A 22759-nucleotide genomic window follows, 5' to 3' on the forward strand; every position below is an offset into this window, starting at 1 on the left:
GGGTTATTCAAAGCGGCAGACATGATCAGGTAATCCATTGGTCCTGTGTTCAAGTAATCTGATAGGTGATCTCTTCCAGTGAACTGGAGTCAAGACTTTAGTTGACCATTCTCCCTTCATACCATTAGGGCATCAAGAGAAGGCTTCTGGTTTTACTTTTATCAGCAATGTTAGGCAGATTTAGTCAAACTGGATGCAGGAGAAACACATAAATCTTTGTAAAGAAGAAGGCTGTTAATTGATCAGAGTGGTAATGGGGCATTTGTTCACTCTGTGGATGGGAACTCTCCTGCAGTTTTGTCATGCTACAATTTATATCAACGAATGGGCTGTAAAAGTGAGAGGCAATCCTGAGTCTGTGAAGAGAATAGCAGAAAAATATGGATTTACAAACCTGGGTCAGGTGAGTGTGATGAAACACAAAGTTTTGTTACTTGTTTAGAATCAATTACTGTGAAAGTTTCTTAGGAACAACAAGCTTAAATATGGATATTATTAATATTTAATATTGCTCCAAATTCCTTTTAGCACATTTTTTGTTTCAGAAGATTTTTCCACAAGTACAAAGCATGTCAATATTATTCTGAAAGCCCTGGACAAAAAATAGATGCACTTATATATGTAGGTACAAAAGTAAAAAAAAATCAACAGCAAAAAGAAACATAAAAGATATGCAAGACTCATACTTTTGTTAACATTAAAAAAGTTATGCTTTTGGAAGTGAAAAATCTGAAGAAGAAAGTAGCACTTAATATCAATAATCAAAATGGATTCCCCATCTCAAGTTAAAACCATCAAAGATTAATTGTTGCGTAGCGTAAAAACCTCAAGGGAATATAATTTTGAACTTTATCTCTGTTTTATTTAAGGTTTTAAGACCCACAGCACAAACTAAATAATTTACTAAAGGAAATAAATAAACTATGCCTTTAAAACTCAACTACTCCCTTGAGTTTGCTTCTGTAATGAAACTTTCAGGGTTTGGATCTGCTGTGAGTAAAATGAAGCTTAACACTCAATTAAAGCTAAATAGACTACTTTATAGTGCTAAGGTAAGAAAAGAGTAAAAAAAAAATGTAAACCCTAAAACAGTAAATTTACCAACGGAGCCACAAGGGAATAAATTAAGGCCATTATTTCTTCCCTTGTATGAAACAAAATGCAAGCTAATGACATTTTGTATTAAAGCATACAGGAGTTTAAAAAATATGCAGACATCATGACACATTCTGCTTGTGTGTGCATGTTTTAAGGTGAACTCAGACAGCAGTACAGCTCAAGTCCTGCGGCTCAGGTTGCACTTACCTGAAAAACTATCACAGGTGTTAGGTAGCAAGTGATTGGAAGACACCAACAACAATTTTGATAATTCAGCAGGTGGTTAGAACACTGACTAAACAAAAACAGCATATTTATCTTAAAAAAGAAAGGTTTTATGAACTGGATTTTATTTGTTTCACCAGATTGGAGCCTTGAAGGGTTACTACAACTTCCGCCACCAGCAGACACCAAATCGCTCCACAGAATTCAACAAAGATGTGACTCATCTCCTAACAAAGGAGACAAAGGTGAAGTAATGTGATACAGTGGAGATGGAGGACGCTCCTGAAATATTGATGTCAGCATTTTTTTTTTTTTTGGCTGGGATGCATTGAGGTGTATTAGAATAGATTCACAAGCTTGATGTACTGTAGCAAAGGATACTTGCATCACCTTCACTGTAAACTCTGTTGACTGCTAATGCAACATACTATAAAAGACATTAAGTGAATTGAACACCAACACATCCAAGAGGGAAAGTACTTGTAACTCTTTTTTTAACCAAAAGTAAAACAAAATGAAAACTTTGAAAACCATTTTGATGTTGTTCACAGTCTACAGTAGGTCAGTGTGTGGTAGACTAAAACTTAAACTACACATCTGAAAAGAAGGGAAAAAAGATTTTTTGATCTTAAAAGCATTTCATCATTTTTATTTTTATTTTTTGCTGTGTTTAAAACGTACAGTTTAAAACTACATCTGGTTTTGATAATGATTGTCAAGTAATATAAAACAAATAACATACACTTCGTAAATAAATTAAAGAGGACTCACACTATTCTAGGCAACAGCATAGAAGGATGTATTCACAGTATATCTTTGTGACGGTGTACCATGTGAGTGATTATAATTTATCACTGAAAAAGGACATTGCAATGACTTTTTACATCATGACATTACCAGCTTTATATTTAATTCATATTCAAGGCAGATTTAGATCATATGGTTATTTTTATTTATTGAATAAGCCAGTTGATCTTATTGTAATTTTGTTAACAGGTAATGTCATTTCAATAAAAAATGCACTAAATACAGCTCAGTAACAATAATTATCTAAATAAACATTTCAATGTAAATTAATGTGGAATTGTGTCATCATGTTTAATTTCAGTTCTTAATATTTTGCATATACGCACCACATATTTACAGTCCTGTTGTTGTATTACTTCAAACGTACAAGGTGACACTGCTTTCCTTGTAATTCTATATTAAAGGTTCATGTCTGCGTCTGTCCTATTAACTTTTAAGGTGGAATGGCTGCAGCAGCAGGTGGTCTTGAAGCGAGTAAAGAGGACGTCCACAAGGAGTTATGTCCACAATACTGATCGGGTGACCAGGCATTCACCCAATTCACCAATTGATCCATCTAACCTCCACCAGAATGTAGATTTTAGTTGGCCTTTGTGGTACAACCTGTGGAACACAGTATGTAGTTTTTAGTTTGTTTTTGTTTCTAAAGCAAACCTAATTAAAAAAACATATATCTTTTTGCGACAGCAAGATAATATGCATGTTATTCTGCAACTCTTTGCATGACAGAGCTGCACTGAGAAGAATGGCTGCCAGTCTAGAATGAACATTGCAGCGGTCTGGAGGAGAGGCTACACAGGGAAGGGTGTGGTGGTTTCTGTCCTAGATGATGGCATTGAGAAAGAGCATCCAGATCTGAAGCCAAATTATGTAAGTGCCGTGGGACAGAAGGCTCTTTTTAGGAAGGGGACATTAATCATAAGCAATCTGGGTGAGCTTTAAGTGAAAGAGCAAGGAGCTGAGGCAGATATTGCAATCCGGAGCTTGAGGGCCAAAGGTTTGGAAAGGCAGGGTAAAAGTATTGGAATGGACATTAAATGTCTGATCCACTTAACTGTGCTGTTGACTGGTGAATAATGCTCTTTGTAATTTGTCTGATGAAATAGAGACAGATAGCTGCTGGCAGCTGTTGTGAGCTGCTTCTTACTATTCACTTGATTTAGGACCCACTTGCCAGCTTTGATGTCATCGAACAAGACCAAGATCCCTCTCCAAATTATTCCAACAATGCGGCTGACTTGTGAGTACATCTTGCTTCTAAGTTTTACTTTGCTTATGCTTTGCAGCTTCCCAATAATAACGGCAGAAATAATTAAAGCAAGTTTAGTCAGTTTTTCTGTATTTACATGCATGCATAGATATGAAGATTGTCACAGTCTGGAGATTTGCTTTGTCCCTGATTGATGTCATGGAAATACCTTTCCCTCATGCATATGCATCTAAACTCATGCTCTGATGTTCTCCCTCTTTCTCTGAAGCCATGGGACTCTGTGTGCTGGGACAGTGGCTGCATCCGCAAATAACCCTCTTTGCACAGTTGGAGTCTCATTTCGTGCTCGGATAGGAGGTAATTCCACATTAAGGCTTCAAAAGACTTTTCTAGAGGTAATGTTGTGGATTGAAGTATTCTTATTTGTCTCAATTTAACTTTTAGGCATACGTATGTTGGGAGGAGACGTGACTGATATTGTGGAAGCTCAATCATTGAATTTTAGTCCACAATATATTGATATATATTTAGCCAGCTGGGGGCCAAATGACGATGGGGCAACTTTAGAGGGACCTGGACATCTTGCTCGTCTCGCATTGCAGGCTGGAATTAAAATAGTGAGAGAAACAGTGTGAAATTGTATTCCTTTTAATAAAAAATGTATTTGTTTAATTCTATTAAAGGTGGTTTTCAAGTATTGGTTCCTTTCTCAAATTCATTACAGGGTCGGCAGGGAAGGGGCTCTATTTTTGTTTGGGCCTCAGGAAATGGAGGTCGAACAGGTGACCACTGCTCCTGTGATGGCTACAGTAGCAGTATATACACAATTTCAATCAGCAGTGTCAACCACCGTGGAATTCGATCAGAACACCTGGAACAATGCTCCTCCACACTGGCAGCAGCCTATAGTGGTGAGGAGACAGAGGAGATGGTGAGTTTTAAATTATTATTATTTTTTTGTTGTTGTTAAAACTCGGACACTGGCCCTTGGATATTAGGTGAATTTGATAAGGTACTGTAAGTATTATCCATCCATCTTCTGCCTCTTATCTGTCAGGATTACGGGCTGGTGCCTATTTCCAGCAGTCTATGGGTAAAAAGTGGGGCACACCCTGGATAGGTTGCATATCCAAAGCAAGGCAACCCATATATTGTAGACAAGTGGACATGCACACACAATCACACCTAAGGGCAATTTAGAGACAACTACCAAACAGTTATAATTTGGACTGTAGAGGAAGCCGAAGTACCCAAAGAGAAAACATGCATGTACATGAATGAAATGAAAACTCCATGAAGAGACCCGAGCTAGGCTTTAAGCCCAGGACCTTCTTGATGCAAAGCACCAGTGCTACAAACTCTGCCACTTTGCAGTGGTCTATGTATACTCTTCACATATTAAATTAGTATTGCAGGTGGGAAAAAAGGTACCCTTTTTTATAGCTAAGGATGACCATATTTTCATTTGGGAAAACCAGGACACCTTGGAGCGTGGGGGGGGCAGGGGGTGGGGGGGGGCGTGGTTGATTGAACAAATGTCTCATCATCGGGATTTGCTCTGTGATCAGAGGAAATGTTACTTGCCGCAGAACAGTGGTGAAAATTGGAAGTTCAGTTTAATATAATACAACTCTGTGAATAGTTCCGTCTGAAATTAATGAAAATAGTTGTTTTAATGAAATTGGGGTTTAATTTTTTTATTGCTGTTTTGCACAATATGCTTAACTAAGTATTTTTTGTTGTTGAATATTAGAGATTTTGCAGATATATTTGGTAGATACATTGTTTAGATTTACTTATATATTTCTAACCCTTTTGATAAAAGATCTCTAAGTGTTACCTATGTTCCCTGAAAGGTTAATATTTGCTAGCTGAATCAATCAGAAATGTGGTTGGGCTGCCTTAAAGGTATAGAGAGGGGTTTTGCAACTTTTTGAAAAGGCCCGCCCTATCCACTTAAAAAAAAAAAAATGCACATGCAGAACCCTGTACCCGCTCCGGAGAGGGAACGCCTATTTTCCCTGCATTAATCAGAAGATGGTTTTGCTGGCACCAGATCAAGAAGTTCTGGGTCCACTGTCTGTATTCTGAGTCGTCCCCAGCTGAGATGAGGCCAACTATAGCCTAATCATTGGAGAACTTCTGGAGTTGGCAGCATGGGGAGTTGATGGAGAACTCTGCAGTGTCGAGGGTGAAGATGAATGGTGCCAGCACTGTTCCCTGTGAGACCCCTCAACTGCTAACCAACCTATCTGAAACACAGCCTTGTGCCCTCACATACTGTGGGTGACCGGTGAGGTAGTCCAGAATCCACTTGGACATGTGCTTTTCCACTCCTCAAAGCTCCTGCTTGTCCCTTAGGATTCCTGGCTGGATGGTGTTAAAAGCACTGGAGAAATCAAAGAATATGATTCTCACAGTGCTTCCAGGTTTCTCTAGGTGAGTCAGAGCTTGGTGCAGGAGGCAGATGATCCAAGGATGGTAGGCAAACTGCAGTGGATCCAATGAAGTCTTCACCAGTGGTCTGAGATTATGTAAAACCCACTGTCATCAGGTGTCAGCCTCAATGCTACCGGGCCTGTACAGCTGTGGTATTTCTTCTAGCCTCCGGCTTAAGTGGAACATGTAACGGAAGATGCTACATGTTCAACTTCAAGCATTTTAAGGTTGTTCACTTCAAGCATTTTAAGGTCAGTGTTTTTGTATGTTAAAATTAAATATATTTAAGCACAACAAACAGATCACAATTACATTGTAAAAGCTCACAGTGAAACACCTAAAAGTAGATACATTTTTCTGCCAAAGTCTAGCTTTGCTGCTGAACCATAGGACCTCGACTTTGTCTATGCCTGGAGCTGGCTCCAAAAGGAGGCCAACAGAGCCAGATGTGCACAGACAACTCTGCATAATCTTTAGGTTATGTTTAAAGCAGATAGAGTGCACATCAGACATACAGACTGTACCTTCTGTGGGAATGTACAAGCCTCTTTATAAAAAAGTTTTTCCTAAAGAACTCTAAAGCTGCTACTTATTCACAGTGATCTTATAGTGCAGCTCTAAAATTAATTTCATTGTAATTATAATTAGTTCCTCAGTGCAAGACTTCATATACAGCCTAAATAAGCTCTAAATGCTTGGAAAAGTTCATGGCACTTAACAAATCATTAAATCACACTTTGCTCATCCCCCTGATAACAGAAGCCCAAAATTTAATTTAGTATTTTAAGCAAATGAAGTATATAATCTATTTCTAAATTAACTGTGAAGGTCATTAGAAGAGATGCAATGCCACATTTGACCACAACATTTAATTAAATGTTACATTTGATGGTATAACCAATTGAGACTTAAATGTTGTACAGTAAGCCATATCAGCTGTGTAATGAATTATTTCCCGAATCTCTTTTTAATAAGCAATGCTTCTTTTAAAGAAATAAACTATTATGGAAGTTCTGAGAGGCTATATGCATGAAGTTACTTCAGCATCTATAGTTAACTTGGATTCTTTGAGTTAATATTTGGTTTCATTAAAGGTGTGGTTCATAACTGCTCTTCAACAAGAATAGAGAAACAGGAGTTTTAAAATCAAATGCTTTAGATTTTACCCCAACTCCTCCTTGATTTCTTGAAGCAGCTGTTAGTAATGCCTATGTACACACATGTATGCATAAGGCAAGCAGATTGTAAGGAGATCATAGTTGGATTGGTCTGTAAAATAATACTTTGAAGTCTATATTAATTAATTAGCCTATATTACTTTATTGACAATATAAGATGAATCACCTTTCATTGGCCTTCCTCCTCTTTCATTGTTAACCCTTTAAAGCCTGATCCAAGAATAAAACAAAACAGAAAATTACTTTTTTTTTTTTTGAATTCCTTATTTGCCCTTTTAACAAAATATGTAAAAAGAAAAAACAGAAATACATTTTTGATATTAATAATTTATTACTATGCGATAAGTCAAGATTATGTTTTGTGTAGTCTTCTACAGGCTGTTATCAGGTATATCTGATTGTGTACGATAGGATTTTGAGCAAAGTACATTTGGCATTATAGGGTTAATGTTTAAACTATAACATCCAAATGTGCTCCAGAGGAAACTTAAGGACTAAAGTAAAGAAAACACTCATAAAAATAAACGCATTCCATCCGTCCGTCCATCCATCCATCCATCAATCTATTCCAAGCGTGGGTACTCAAGTCCTCAAGGGTCAGTCTCCTGCACCTAACATTTATCCATGGTTCAGCAAACCTAAATTAAATGGCTGAATTAACTCCTTGGTATCTAGTCAATTTGTGTCTTGCAAATCATCTAATTGATAGATTCAGGTGGAGTGAATGCTACAGGATAGGCCTTGTGGATGGGAGTTGCCCAAACCTTATTTAGACACTTTAGTGAGCTATTTTCATGCGCCAGGGTGCCCTTTAATTAAAAAAGCAAGGTAAATCATTCATCAGTAGTTGTTTTTCTTCTGTTCATGATCTGACCGTCTTCTTTTGTGGTGTGCTTTTCGTGCCACTCTTTGAGATTATTTTCTGTGTCAGTGCATACAGCCAACAGTCACAAAAGTCTAGGGGTGGGGAATTTAGCTACATAAGCAATCGGCAAAACTAATAATTGGGTACAGATAAAGACAGACACATCACCCAGGCTTTGCTATGAACCAGATGACAGTGCTGACAAGGCATACATTTGGCATTAGGGAAGGTGAGCTTTACCAAGGACAATGAGATTGAGAGTCTAAAATGAATAATTGTTCATATTAATAAAAAAATACTCAACTTTGGAAGTAGTTATACAGGGTGTGTTGGTACATTGTTAGGACATCAGCTTTTGCTTTGTCTGACACTAGTTGTGTTTATTTTAAAGGTTTGCTGACAGAAAATAGGATTGCGAGACGGGTAAAAAACTTGTGGCAAAGGTCAATGGGACAGGATTCCAACCCTTGACAATCACATCAAGGACAGAGGCCTTTGTACATGAATCACATGTTGTACCCCTCTGCCACTGCCCAGATATTAAATTGAAGGCACAAGACAGCTTCCTCTTGTCATTAATTCACTAAATACAGTCTCAAGTACTGTAAACAGTGTTTGGTGTTGACAGATAACCCTTGGACCACAGCTGGGATGCAGCATAACTCTGTCTGGAACATCTCTCTCCTCATCTATGGCTACTGGGGTGATTGCTCTTACTTTGGAGGCCAAGTGAGTAGCTGTTTACTGCACAACATCTGAATATCCAGGACCACAGAATCTAAATCAAGAGATATAATAGACAAAAAAAAAAACACTTTTATTTCCCACTGTCTGACCTTTTTTAAAGCCCTGATTTGACCTGGAGGGATGTCCAGCACATTATCGTTCGAACATCAAAAGCTAATCACCTTGATGCTGCTGACTGGCATTATAACGGAGCCGGGTTCAAAGGTAACATCATATCTCTGTTAAATTTAACAGTAGTTTTTGTCCAAATAGGTAGTTTTATTAATAATAAAAAAAATACATGATGTCCTTTGCACAACCCTAAAATACTAAAGTAAAAGATAAGCTGATTCTGATGTTTCAGTGAATATTCTCTTAGTTTGGTTTTTTGTAGGGAGCCATAAAGCAGTGAGCATTTTGAAAACTAACGAGGTACAGTGAGCAGAACAGCAATAAACGCCTACGGAGTCTCGGGGGGACATGAAATCTTTTAGAAGCATCTGTGCCCTCCCTACCCCAGCTAATGTATTGTGTGTTTGAATGTGTATGCTTGTCTGTTAGTGAGCCACCTTTACGGCTTTGGCCTGCTGGATGCTGAGAGCATGGTGAAGGAGGCTGAGCACTGGAAACAAGTCCCAGCACAGCATGAGTGTGTGGAGGAGGAGGCCATCCAGCTGAGCAGGTAACACACCAGCAACTCTGCAAGAGCTTTTTGTTCTGAGTCAGGGCTTCCCCTGATTTCTTCTCATCTATCACACTTCATCTATTTCTGTCTCAGTTCGCATGCTGATTCTCACGCACTTTAATAAGCATTCATTTTCTGTTGTGCTGTGCTCTTCTAATTCTTGCTGGTGCTTCTTGCTCTCCACCTCCTCTCTCATCTCTAGTGCTTACTGTGTTCCGTTATGTTTTTATCCCCCTCCTGTCTGTCTCGTACAGAATTATTCATCCTGGCTCAGTGTTGACGTCTGCGTACGAGACCACCGGCTGCTCCAGCGAGGGCCCACGGCACGTTGTTTATGTGGAGCACGTTGTCGTTCGCATAACCATCATTCACAGCCATCGTGGCGACCTTTCCATCACGCTCATGTCACCTGCGGGCACCGTATCGCAGTTGCTGGCTCACAGGTAACAAGAGGATTGTTCCATCCGAACTACTGTGGTACCCCCCCAAAGCCCTATCTACAACTGATGGGGGTATTTCTGTGTGAAAAGCAATTTTTTCTCTAGCTCAGCATTCACTGCTTAAAGCAAGTCTTCAGTTTGGCAACAATGAGGAAACGTCAATTTTGCAAACTCTCTTTGGAGAGAAAAAGTAGTAATGCTTATTATTCCAAGGAATCAATTTTTTTTTTTGTAGGTTCTTTGAAAGATTAATCCCACACAAGTCTCATATGTATAGTTTCTTCTTTTTAAGGGTAAGAATGCATCATTAAGAAGACAACAAATACTTGAGACAATGCTAGGATATAATACTGAAAAAAGTTATGTATGAAACAGTTTTATCTATTATCTTATTTTTTCCTCCAATACATGTGAACTAAAATTATGTTTTTTTAGCTAAACACCTCAAGAAAAACAAGAATTATGGTTGTTGACATCACAACAGGCAGATAGTGAGATAATCTGCTGGCACTGATGGACAAAATACTTTTTTCACAGATTTTTAAATAGCATTCAAGTTTATTTTGAGTTGTTATAGGGATAAAATGGAATTGTGGAGCCAGAACTTGACAACCAAGAGCCCTGTAGAAAAAGTGACACTGCCAAGGATCATAATGTTGAAGCGAGTGGTGACAAGAACAATAATTAAATTTAGAATTTTATATTTCCAAAATCTAATATCCAAGTTGGAACATTTTCTATCTTAATGTGTTTTACTACCAATGCGTAACTTGATTATTTTAAAAAATGTTTATTCTGCTTGCAATCTCCTAAATTGGTAAGTGATGAGCCAGCAAAGTGGCTCACTGCAGTTTGAACTCATACTACTTTAGCTGACTCAAAAGGTTTGCTTGTTCTGATTGCTGCTGAGTGATGGTTTTTGTTTTCTTACTTCCTCTCTCTCGTGTTCACTGCATTAATGGTGACTGACTTTAATGCAAGGTGCATGGTCACAGTCAAAGGCCTTTCTAAACAAAAATATTTTAATCTTGATTTAAAGCAATTTAGATTTTCAGTACTTTTACAGTTTATTCCACATTTTCTTCCAGATTGTTGACCATAAGACATAAAAGCTGCCTCTCCATATCTGGTTTTAGTTCTGGATATTCAGAGAAGATTTGAGCGAGAAGACCTGAGAGGTCTGAGTAGTTGATACATTGACAACAAGTCTGTAATGTATTTTGGTGCTAAGCCATTCATTTATTTATAAAGAAGTGTTTGAAAGTGGATTTTCTGATATATGGGGAATCAGTGACTGTGGTGATCCATTCTACTTTCTTAGTTTTAGGAGAACCTTTTGAAGCAGCATCCAAGATCAACTACAGCTGTTTGATCAACTTTTTGGGGAAACCTGTGAAGTTGCAGTAATCAATTTTGCTAAAGATAAACAAATGAATCATTTTTCAAGGTCTGGTGAGACATATTCTTTAATTTTCGAGATGTTCTAGAGGTGATGGATGGCTGATGAGTCCATCACTACACCAAGAATTTAAGCCTGATCTAATTGTGTAAACTGAAGCTCACTTTTGCTAACTTTTAAACACTCATTTCTGCCCCAAAAATTATTACTTTAGTTTTGTTTTCAGCTAAAGAAAATTTTGGAACATCTTTGCAAGGATTTCTTCTATGTATTTACAGTAGGAGCCATTCAAAATGGCCCTACCCAGTCAAATGCCACCCAAATGGGAGCCAACTTCCAGCCACTGGAGTGAACCCCCCTCCTCCTGTGCGTGCATATTTTTAAAATCTGACTCCCCCTTTTCACGGAATTACAGGGTCTGACCGAGAGAAGGCCCTTCTTTTTAGATCTTAATGTCCACAAATTATGACAGAAAGAATATTATAGTACACATATTGATGTTTAAAAAAAGGAATCTTAGGTAACCAGCCAAGGGTCCATCAAGGAAAGTGGGGAAATTACGAATGGCTACTACTGTACTATACCCAGGAGAACACAAAGAAAGAAATTAAAGGAAAACACTCAGGCCACTGTTACCTGATTAATATCAACCAATTAAAGTTTAAATTAACATTCAAATGATCCAGATTTGTAAAGTTGATTGCAGTAAGATCATCATAAGTAAGGTAAAAATTATTCCAAAAACCAAGCCTGGAAACAATACTTCCTCAAATTCAAGATGTCACAAAAACATTCTACCTGACATCAGAATGACATCAACACCATCTCTACCAAGGCTGTGGAAAATGTTTTTGCTGTGGAGATTAGGAAAGAAACTACACAGTCTATGGAGCCAACCAGCAAGGTCCCACCAAGGCTTCATTGGACTTAAGACTGTTGGACTCAAATTATCCCCTAGTCATCACCTCAGCAATCTTACATTATCCTTCTTCACCATCTTAATTCTGATGCTGAGTTTAACTACCCTGTTGACCTTTATTTTTCATACCAAAAATATAATCTTGAAAAACTATGCATTATTCAATGGCATTATAATACTACTTTAGGCATGTCTAAGCTCGGTCCTCAAGGACCGCTGTCCTGCAAGTTTTAAGTTTCCCTGCTTCAGCAAAGCTGATTTCTATTGACAGCTGTTTAACAAACTTTTTCTGAATCTCCTGTGCTGAAGCCAAGAAACAATGTCAGCCTCACTGACAGAAGTGAGTCTGCTGTGACAGACGCCACCTGTGAACTCTGACCATCATCAGCAGGCAATGCAGATGTCTTTTCCAAGGTCACAATGACAATGAAAGCCGGAGATGGGGCTTAAACCAACAAACCTTCAGTTGCAGGGCAAACTACTGCATCCATCCCCCTCCCAGCACTGTGGTTGTTCCACAGTCTGCATTTATACAGATGTCATCGAACACCTTGACGAGCGCAGAGTCTGTACTGCGCTGAGCAGTTAATTCTAATTGCAAAAATGTCAAAGCAGTTGGTCACTTTTAGGAAGTTGGTTACCTGCTGGAAAACAGCTTTTTCAATAATTTTAGAAAGATATTAGAGCAAAAGCCTTAGCTCCATGACTACAAAAGAGCCTGAGGCCATAAAGCTTTACCTTCTTCCAGGTCACATGACCTGTTCAACGACGGTGCGTCTTCTCCCAACTTACATTGTTGGTATTTCAAGAGGGGAGCCCCACCTGTAGCATTGATGGACTTAGACTTACTTAGACTTAGATAAACTTTTGTACACACACAGTCATTTTGTACACACAGAGTGTATACAAAATGAAATTTTGTTCATTACACGCCTCAAGGCATTTCCATTTCTAAAGTGCAGAAGTGCTAAAATGTAAAGCTGGTGGTCAAATGTAAACCTAAGACTGAGATATGATTTGAAGCAGGAGTAACCAGCTAAAACCAAGTGGGGTCGGAATAAAGAAAATCAACAACCAGTAAAGGTCCGCAGACATTTTCAATTATAATCTGTTACTCACAGCCTTTAACACGGAAGTAAAATGACGTTTTTATGCATCTATGTTATGCAATGAATTTTTAAAATGAAAAGTGTTTTTTTTTTTAAGTAGAGAACAACAGTCGTTCAATTTGGTATGTAGACAAATTCCTGATTCACATAAAAAAAAACAGAACTTACCGTTTTTTGTGTTTATTTCTTTTTTATGGCTTATTGACAGAAGTGGGCTTTACGCTGCCCTGCAAGGTTTTTAAAACTGGGTTTGAATGGTGACAAAGCCATTGTCAAGCACATATCAAGGTGTTCATTCATGAGCCTGATTCGATATTCATTTCAGATTATGGTCATGGTGGAGAATCCTGCTTCACAGCAGTAGGTTGAGCCAAACATACTCAAAATTTACAGGCTCATCTTTGGCAACACCATTTCACTTTTCTGTCACCAGTTCACTGCAGTTATTCCAGCAGTCCACACTTTCTCTGCTCTTTTTCTCTCTTTGTCTTTGTCTATCCCACCAACCGGCTTCCCAGGGGTTTGCCTGTTGTGTCTAAAAGAGGCTAGCAGCAGGTTAACACAGCTCATTGGCAAACTTGTATCATGTGTCGATTTTTTCTAGATACTCCAAAGGGCTTTAACATATTAACAGGAGAAGCTGCGCAGTTAGGCACTGTCGTCGGACAACATGCATCAATTTATACATTTTTAAAATCAGGTTGGGTCCGGATTAGCCAGCAGGTGGGTCCGGATCCGGACAGTGGTCTGCTAATCCATGATCTCTGATTTACAGTTTTTCCAACATTCAGTGCTTTTTTTTTTTATTTTTTTTTTTTTTTTTCGTTTTAATCAACATTCAGCATTCTAATGGCAGTGGGAAAGAAGCTGTTTCGGAATCTGCTGGACCTGCATTGGATGCTTCAAAGCCTCTTCCTAGAAGGCAGCAGGGAGAACAGTCCATGGTGGGGGTGTTAGGGGTCATTAATAATGCTCATCATGTAGTGTCAAGCTCTCTACATTAGCCCTAGGAATCATTTAAATTGCATAAGGTATTTTAGTTTGCGGTATGCCCTTAAAAATAATTTCACCATGATCCAGCACCATTTCCTTCTCAATGGGAATAAGTATTCCCTGTTCAAAATGTACATGCTCCCAGCATACAAATTGGTAAATATTTGTATTCAAATGTGCAAAACACATTGGTAATTTAAAGTTTACATAGGATTGCAGATTTCCCCATAATTTTATATGTTTTGTGCTATTGTTTGAGAAGCTAAATCGAGTTAGGTTTTACTGTAGGAATGATAAGCTCAGACTTGTGAAAAACCTTGAGTTAAGTTTTCCTTGGGTAAAATAAAACACTTAAATTCAATTATATTACTGTTAATTTAAAACAGTTAAAAACTTTGTAAAGTTCTAAAACTATTGATATCTCTTTGGTTATGTTTGCATTTTTCTGTAACAAAAAGGATCTCTACTGTATGCTTACTTGACAAATATGAACCTGTTTTTCCATTTAAAAAGTACACAGTCAACACAGACCTGTACTGTATATACTACATTTTTCAAAAATAAGAACAAAACTTTTTATATTACAGGACAGTATTTGTTGTTTCATACAAGAGAATCTAGTCTATAATCTATTAATCACACATTGTTGCTTTTAAGACATTTTAATTAGTGTTGATACAGCAGTAACTGTATGCTCATGATTATGTAATATTTTGCTTTAGGCCTCTTGATAACTCCACTGAGGGATTTCAGAATTGGGAATTCATGACAACTCATTCCTGGGGGGAGCAGGCAGCAGGGGAATGGACTTTGAAAATCAAGGATACTCCTTCACAGGACCGAGACAGCGCTGAATTAGGTTTGTTCTTTCTCTTTGTAGCATCTTTTCATTGTAAGACCTATTTACCCTGATCATCAAGAGGAGGCAGCAGAAACACGGCGCCAGCCTCAGGGGAGAAACATGTTTTTCTTTCTCTCTGTTGTTTTACAGCGATGCTAAAGAAGTGGTCTCTGGTGATTTATGGCACTGCAGAACAGCCGTATCCATTGCACCATCGGCTAGCCCGATCAGCTGAGCTCCTAATGAATACTGATCTCACTGAAGGATATGATGGTGAGTCACTTCCTTACTGAGAGTTCTTGACAGCAACATTTTGTTATCAATCACATTGTTTCTAATTTGTATTGCAGAAAGGTTATTTTGAAAAACGAACATAATTAAACCATCCTAAAGGTTTAGATTTTAAGAGTATTTCGTCTTTTAGGACCTTGTGACCCAGAATGCAGTGGTGATGGTTGTGACGGGCCTGGCCCACAGGAGTGTGTTACGTGTCTAAACTTTTTTCTCAAGTTCAAGAACAGCTCAAGGTTAGTATGATTGCATAATGCTGGGTACAGTGAGTAGATGCAGACAGCATGTGCTTCTTTGACCCATATTAACTCACTTTTTATATAACAAGCCTTTACATTCACTCTGTATAGTTTTGAGTCTAACATTATATTCTAATCTTGTGCTTCCAAGAACCCAGGTGTTACTCTATGTTTCTTACAGTGAGTTTAAGGTTGTCTTTAAGACCTTTCTCATTCATTCCTGCAAGTGCTTCAAGTATTCTTTAAATGTATTTTACAGCCACTTTGACTTACTGTATAAACTATCCAGGTGTGAAAAATAGTCCCAAGTTCTTGTGTGCACACAATGAACACACTTGAAAATTAAGTTCTGGACTCACATTTTGCTACCTCCAGAAAAAAAAAACACTGTATTTTCTAATTTTTTATAAAAATGTAAACGTTTTTTGAAAGAAGTAAACCTATATTAGCACCTGAATCACACTGGAGGTGGTTTAAAGTTAAGGTGAAAGGTCTGAGGAGATATAAATTACATTCGAAGAGACATTATATGTTTCTGTTAAAAAGTATCTTTAAGTATGCCTTTTTATTTGACACTTTATTACTAAAATGTGATTTGCTCATCGGACAGAAACCTTAGTAGTTCAAAGCCGATGCATCTATAACCCTTCAGCCTTTTTTCAGTAATTTACTTTGGCCTAAATTCCAAACACTCTTCTGCAGATGTAATGTCAAGCATGTACATTTTAAATGTATTTGACCTAACAAACAATTAAAGTATTATATTGAAGATGGATTTTTTTTTGGGTCCTTAGAAGCTCAACTCAGACACCAATGGCAACTCCAGGTAAAAAAAAAAATTTAGCTGAAACTGATGATCAAGATCCTTTTGCTCATATAGTTTTTCTCCCTATATAAAGAAGAAATAAAAAAAACTTATTGTTAGGGTATTGCAATTTTACTAAAGTCACAGTGGTTTACAGAGGTTTCTTCAGTTGTTGAATTGAATACCCTAAAAACAACTTAATTTGGATGTTAATTTGGCTTTGGAAGAAAGGAGTTGTGAAAATTTCTTATGGCATGCAATAACCGAGAAATATAATTACCGCTTCGAGTAAAAATCTGTAGCTCAGATTAATCACAAAGAAAACTACAAAAATAGAGATATGTAACTTTCTAGGATTTAAACATTGCACAATGTTACATTTACAAAGTGATGTCCCTGGAAAAATTGTGAATACTTTTAACAGCTAATATTGAACTGTAATGTATTTCCTCCTGTGAATCATCTTGTCTCTTCTGCTTTGTTTTACGTTTCTCTCTCAGGTTGTGTGTACCCAAGTGTCCCCAGGGATTCTGGGGTGACCGTCGACGCTGTAAGAGGTGCTATTCTACTTGTGCAAGTTGCACTGGCAGTCGAAGCAATCAGTGCACCTCCTGTGTGTCTGGTCATCACCTGACAGAAGGCACCAATACCTGCACAGCATCCTGTGGCGAGAATTACTACTTGGATCATGGTTAGAAGTTTGACTTGTTCTTTAACATTTGTTCTATTATTATTATTATTGTCCTGAGCTGAATATGTCTAAGGCATCTTAATGATTTCACCTTTCTGGATTCATTGCACATTCAGTCAAAATAAAGGCTTCTAATGAGTAGTCAGGAGCTGTATCTGCAGCTTAGAGGTATGTGAGTAGGATTGATTTCTGGTTCTGATGTCTATTATTTCTGTTTTCCCCACAGATACATATCTGTGCAAGAAATGCAGCGAAAGCTGCTTGAAGTGCACCTCATACAGCATCTGCACAGAATGCAAACCAGGCACAAGGTGAAGCAAATTCTCTGATGATGCTTGAATTAGGTGCTTGGTAAACACAGCTCAAGCCGATGAGAATACTGATGTTCCCTGTGTAAACGCTCCAGGCAGAATCTAAGTAATTAGAAAAGAAATCTGCAGTACTTTATAATTGCCACCATCCTGATTCACTCAGAACTGGGAGTAAATTAATCATAATTTTGAATAATTAATAATAGAAAGAATGCAATTGCCTGAAAAATTTACCATAATCTGTAGTTAGAAGTTGTCAGAATGCAGAGTTCACTGACTCAGTTTGGTGAGAGCTTGTGGTGGTGAGCCGTGGGTTGGAGAAGTGAGCCTGTGAACATGAAGGCAGTGAATCATCTTTTGTGGCGTCACATGACTGACTGAGTGTGTCACGGTGCCACATGCTCTCTCCACCCTCTTCAGTCTGCAGGGGAACCGGTGCCAACGGAACTGTGATGATGGCTTCTACTATGACATGAAGGAAGATGAATGCATGCCCTGTCACAAGGCCTGCGCTACCTGTGCAGGTAAGAGAGTTGTCAAGACTTATGAGCATAATAATCAGCTTTAAATTCATCATTCTTAAAATGATTTGCATCTTAGCCAATATAAAAGTTTTTTGGTTTTTTTTGTTGTAAAATCAGGGGCAGGTGTTGAGGCGTGCAACCGTTGTGCAAAGGGTTTCTTGATGGAAGAGTGGAGATGTGTTTCCTCTTGCAGTGCTGGCTTCTATGCCATACAGCCAAGCCCAGAGATAGTGGACGGCTACAGGATATGTAGGAGGTGAGCTTACTGGTGTGTGTTCAGGTGTGGGTGGTTTGTTTATTGGCTGATGGCAGGCCTTAATCTGGTGGTTGGCCTGCTTGCTTTGGCACTCAGAGATTGTTGTTGTTGTGTGCCTGTATTAAGTGTGGGAAAGCTTTTTTTTCTCCTGCATTGTGTTGAATTTCTCTCTGCTCTCCTCAGGTGTGACTCCAGCTGTCTCACCTGTATGGGGCCTGGATGGCAGAACTGCAGCAGCTGTTCAAGCGGTCATCGCCTCCAGGAAGGAGTGTGTGTAGTCAACACTGAGTGCACAGATGGTCAGTCTCCCACCCTTTCTCTAATTCATGTTGGCCCATTGCTCCTGGAAAAACAGAATAAAACCCCCTTTTTTGTTGGTATTTCTTAATATTTTTATTGAAAAATAATGTAATTATTTTAACACGTTCACTAACACCACAAATAGTATAAAGTTGGTGTCAGAGTCTTAAATAATTGTTTATATGTGGAGCCATTTGTTTCATGTGCCTCACTTTGTTGTGAATTTGACATTAAGCCTTCATGTATGCCTCAGACATTTATTCATCTCTGAGTCAGCATGCTTCTGTTGCTGTCTGTCAGGAGAGTATCAGGACAGTGATGGGGTGTGTCGCGCATGTGATGCAACGTGTCTGAAATGCACAGGGCCGCAAAAAGAGGACTGCATCAGCTGTGTCTCTTCACTGTGAGTTACCACACTGGATTTTTATAGATTCATACTCAAAGGGAAAAATGAATTCATATTCTTGAGAATACATTTCTTTTAGACCACAAGTGTCATGGTCTGATGGTATTCAAATATTTAAGGATAATTCTTCATTGCTTTTTAAATCAGGCATCGTAGAGGGTAAAATAACATGCACTATGATTATCTAAATATTGATGCCTTTTCCAGATGATCTAATGAAAAACACTGAAAATTATAACTATTGCACACATACACCAGCTGCCCCTGGCATCCCGGGTTCAAAAAAACATTAACAATGCATATTTTATTCAAGTAACATTATCTGTCATTGGGCAGCCAGAAGGTGCCGGTTTGAAGTCCCAGCCTGGGCTCTTTCTGTTGGGTATTTGCAAGCTCCCCTCATTCAAGCGTGGATTCTTTGTAGGAACTCTGGTTTCCTGCTGCAGTCCAAACTAAAAACTATGAAGTTAACTGGTTACTGTATTGCACTTAGATATGCGAGTGTGCTGCATAGCTGTTTGCACTGTTTTCAAGTGACAGGCAATCTGTTTGTCCGACAAGTAACTCCTTCCCCTTCCCAATGAACACAGGTGATAGGAACCTGTCTTCCCCTGCCCCATGTTGGGGTAAACTGGGATAGGAAATGAATAAACAGATAATCTCACAAATGTATGTTTTATTTTTCAAATTTCTTCTGATGGGAAAGCTAATCAAGAAAGCAAATATTTTCAGTAACACATCTAATGCCATAAACAATCATTTTGAACATATTAACAGGAAAACTTCAATTAATTCCAATGAAGTAAAAATTGATCAGTAAAGTCAAAAGAATTACAAAGATCAGCTTAAGTATTTAAAAAGAGTTTTTACAAAAAAAAGTAACAAAAACCTTGTAAGACTGATAAAGAGGTCACAGTTATAAAAGTATACCATACAGTCAGTTTTTCTTTAATTTGTTTCACTTATCTTCCTCTGGTAATAAAAAAAAAAACAGGATAATTAAAATCCAGTATATCAGATCAAACATCAGCAGATAATTAAATAGATATAAATAATGTGGTAATGGCAAGGTTATAAATGCTGTGATGACTTAATTGGTATGATAATTGGCATGACTTGATGGCCAATATTTGCTTTATAAAGACATAACAACATGAAATAATTCAGATTTAACCAGTGTAGACTGAAATTACAGCTAATTTTAATGAAATTGTTGTCTTGTGGCAATCATGTTGTTGCTAGAGCACTCTGAAGGGAAAACAGATCTAATCAACATTATTGGATACCAGCAGGTTTCTTCCATTTCAAATAATAAGCTCATGTTACCTTTCATTTTAACTGCTTTGCTTATGCTTCTTTATCCCTCCTCATTCCTGGCTGTCTCAGTTACATCTGTTTAAATCTGCCATATGGTGCATGCTGGGATGTAGATGAGCTCATCTCATTAACAAAGACATAATTTATAAGTGTTGGTTTGTTTTTGGCTTTGATGTTTTGTTCTGTTTCTCTTCGCTGACTGCAGAGCTTTAGATGAGGGGCGCTGTGTGGTTGAATGTGCTAAGGGCAAATACCGATCGGGTGGACAGTGCCACCTCTGTGACCACACCTGTGCCACATGTATGGATGCAGGGCCTGCCAATTGTACCAGCTGTGACACAGGTAGGAGACGACACAAGAAGATCATTCCTTGTGTCAGCGTGTGTACAGAACAGATGGATGACAAATAAAGGGGGAAAAAATCCCCTGCCCCCTGTGTAGTGTTTGTTTAAATTTTTGCTGGCACAGGTTTAGTTCTTTCCTCAGGGGAAAGGGTCGCTGCTAATTAATACGTAGTTTTTCCCGATTTATCCTACGCTTCTTATGAAAACTGTAAGACTGGTAAAGAAGTCTGTGCATCTGGTGTTGGTGAAGTACAACCAGAAAAAAACAAAAAAGTGGTAAATTGAATCATTTCTGATCATCAGTACTAAAATACCAGAGATGGCAAAAGTACTCACTTTCCGTACTTGAGTAAAAGTACAGATACTTGTGTTAAAAATACTCTGGTAAAAGTGGAAGTACTGATTAAACTTCTTTACTCAAGTAAAAGTAACAAAGTACAGGCTTGTAAATTTACTTAAAGTATAAAAGTAAAAGTAGAAATCACTTTTTTCATGCCGTTGCCTACATTTTAAATGGATGTCTGCCAATAGGACTAGATCTCCGTTGTGTTCATTTTCAATCATCTCGTCGTCCATACTACTATGCTAACACCACCGCCACCAAGCTGCAATGATTTGCCGCGAATGAATACCGCCGAATCTGTCGATTCATCTTGTAGTGGTGCGTCAAATGCAACGTAGATTCCCATCCAATTAGATTGAATTTGGTATTGATGACGTGAAAAATAATAACGGTAACTCCATTGAAATGATTCAAAACTAAAGTAACGAGCCAATTTTTTAAAATGTAAGGAGTAGAAAGTACAGATATTTGTGTAAAAATGTAAGGAGTAGAAGTAAAAAGTCGCCATAAAAATAAGTAGTAAAGTAAAAATATCAGAAAAATCTACTTGAGTACAGTAACGAAGTATTTGTACTTCGTTACTTCCCATCTCTGTAAAATACTAATGGAAATCTGCACAAAAATAGGGTTTTCATGTTATTTAAGAGGTTTCTCACATGTTATGACCCATTTTTCTTTCAACAAATAATTACTTAAGATCTTCAAAAATGTATTCTAATTTTCAAATCTGAATGGTGGACCTAAACGGGTTATACTTGCACTCAATTTCTAAATATAGGTAGCAGTCTCCATTAAAACTTCTAACTGGAACTCTTACTGATGCTTTCTACAGCCCAGCAATCAATCATGTGATGAAATATTAGCAAATTAAGCTTTTAAAGAACAAAAAAAAAAAACGTCAAAGTCAAATCTTCCTCCATGCCATAATTTTCTCTGTAAAGAAGCACCAAAGACTGGAGAGGAATAAAACAAATTGAAAATATTCTGGACAGCACTGTTGACTTCCAACTTTGCTGGCAGGACAAGCAGATCCCACTTTTGGATCATCTTGCTCGTTCCAGTGAAATAAATCCCCAGAACATTTGAAGTGGATGCAGAAGGTTTCCAAAAACAGACATTAGTTCCAGGCTGTAGATGTCATTATGAAGTCATCGTCTCAACATGGAGCAGGGCTACCGCCAGCCAAATAAATATACTCGCATCAAGGACGTTTGGAGAGGTTTTGAAGTGAATAATAAGGTCGGTGGAGCAAAACTCTCCTGTCGGATACTTTTTAGTTCTCTTTTGGGGCAAATTGTTTTAACTCTTTATTTAATGGAAGAGTCAAATTCAAAAATAATAGTAATATGCTTACTGTTTTGTCTCTTAATCCTGTTTCTTTTGTTGTAGATTTTGAAGTGAGACAACCTGATGACATTCATCAACATAAAATATGAATACCTGTAATTTCTTTCAACTTATTGATTCTCTTTTAATTGTAGTTTCATTTGGTTTTTAGCAAATGCATTTTGCTTATTTTTTTATAAGCTCTGTTTCATACCTGTTGTCTGCACTCAAAAGAAGACAATAAATCCTTATAGTGTTTTATCCACATATCTTTAAGATTGGAAATACAGAGAAATGAAAACTATATTCTTACAACCAGACCTTTATTCTCAGCTTATTTTATTTTCTAAATTGTAGACTTCAAAATCCATTTTACTTTTGGTCAACCAGCCTATGTGCAATACGTGTTTCTTCACAGCCAGGAGCCAGAGCATACCAATCTCTGTGTGCAGGCAGAGATCATGGCATTGTTAGCTTTTGGCACAGAGAGCATCGCTTGGCTGTTTATTTCTCTTGGTGAGCTCCGTTTGGCTGCAGCTTTAGCAGTTGTAGGATGCAAGGTACAGCACCAGAAGAATTATACTAAATTACTAAGAATACTGCCAGCCTGGTGAAGAAAAAAATAGACATTACCCTGGCATTGGGCCAGTTACCCTTTATGTTGTCTGATTA

At 37.9% G+C, this 22759-nt stretch overlaps 1 protein-coding gene across 1 annotated transcript in view; it reads left to right on the top strand.

The window, feature by feature from the left end:
* Nucleotides 1-92: 92 nt before the first annotated feature.
* Nucleotides 93-22759, top strand: part of pcsk5a (proprotein convertase subtilisin/kexin type 5a) — a 54803-nt gene continuing 32136 nt past the window's right edge. The window contains exons 1-22 of the mRNA XM_038274917.1: nt 93-403; nt 1464-1568; nt 2569-2745; nt 2860-3000; nt 3294-3370; nt 3609-3697; nt 3785-3957; nt 4065-4271; nt 8451-8551; nt 8670-8773; nt 9110-9230; nt 9488-9676; nt 14816-14952; nt 15085-15207; nt 15359-15461; nt 16770-16960; nt 17187-17271; nt 17692-17795; nt 17913-18051; nt 18235-18350; nt 18652-18754; nt 20280-20416. Of these exons, the coding sequence (XP_038130845.1) occupies nt 254-403; nt 1464-1568; nt 2569-2745; nt 2860-3000; nt 3294-3370; nt 3609-3697; nt 3785-3957; nt 4065-4271; nt 8451-8551; nt 8670-8773; nt 9110-9230; nt 9488-9676; nt 14816-14952; nt 15085-15207; nt 15359-15461; nt 16770-16960; nt 17187-17271; nt 17692-17795; nt 17913-18051; nt 18235-18350; nt 18652-18754; nt 20280-20416 (2872 nt within the window). The 5' untranslated portion in view covers nt 93-253. The remainder of the gene's footprint in view (nt 404-1463; nt 1569-2568; nt 2746-2859; nt 3001-3293; nt 3371-3608; nt 3698-3784; nt 3958-4064; nt 4272-8450; nt 8552-8669; nt 8774-9109; nt 9231-9487; nt 9677-14815; nt 14953-15084; nt 15208-15358; nt 15462-16769; nt 16961-17186; nt 17272-17691; nt 17796-17912; nt 18052-18234; nt 18351-18651; nt 18755-20279; nt 20417-22759) is intronic.

Source organism: Cyprinodon tularosa, unplaced genomic scaffold (assembly GCF_016077235.1).
Source record: "Cyprinodon tularosa strain WSP-4 unplaced genomic scaffold, ASM1607723v1 ctg94, whole genome shotgun sequence".
Lineage (NCBI taxonomy): Eukaryota > Metazoa > Chordata > Actinopteri > Cyprinodontiformes > Cyprinodontidae > Cyprinodon > Cyprinodon tularosa.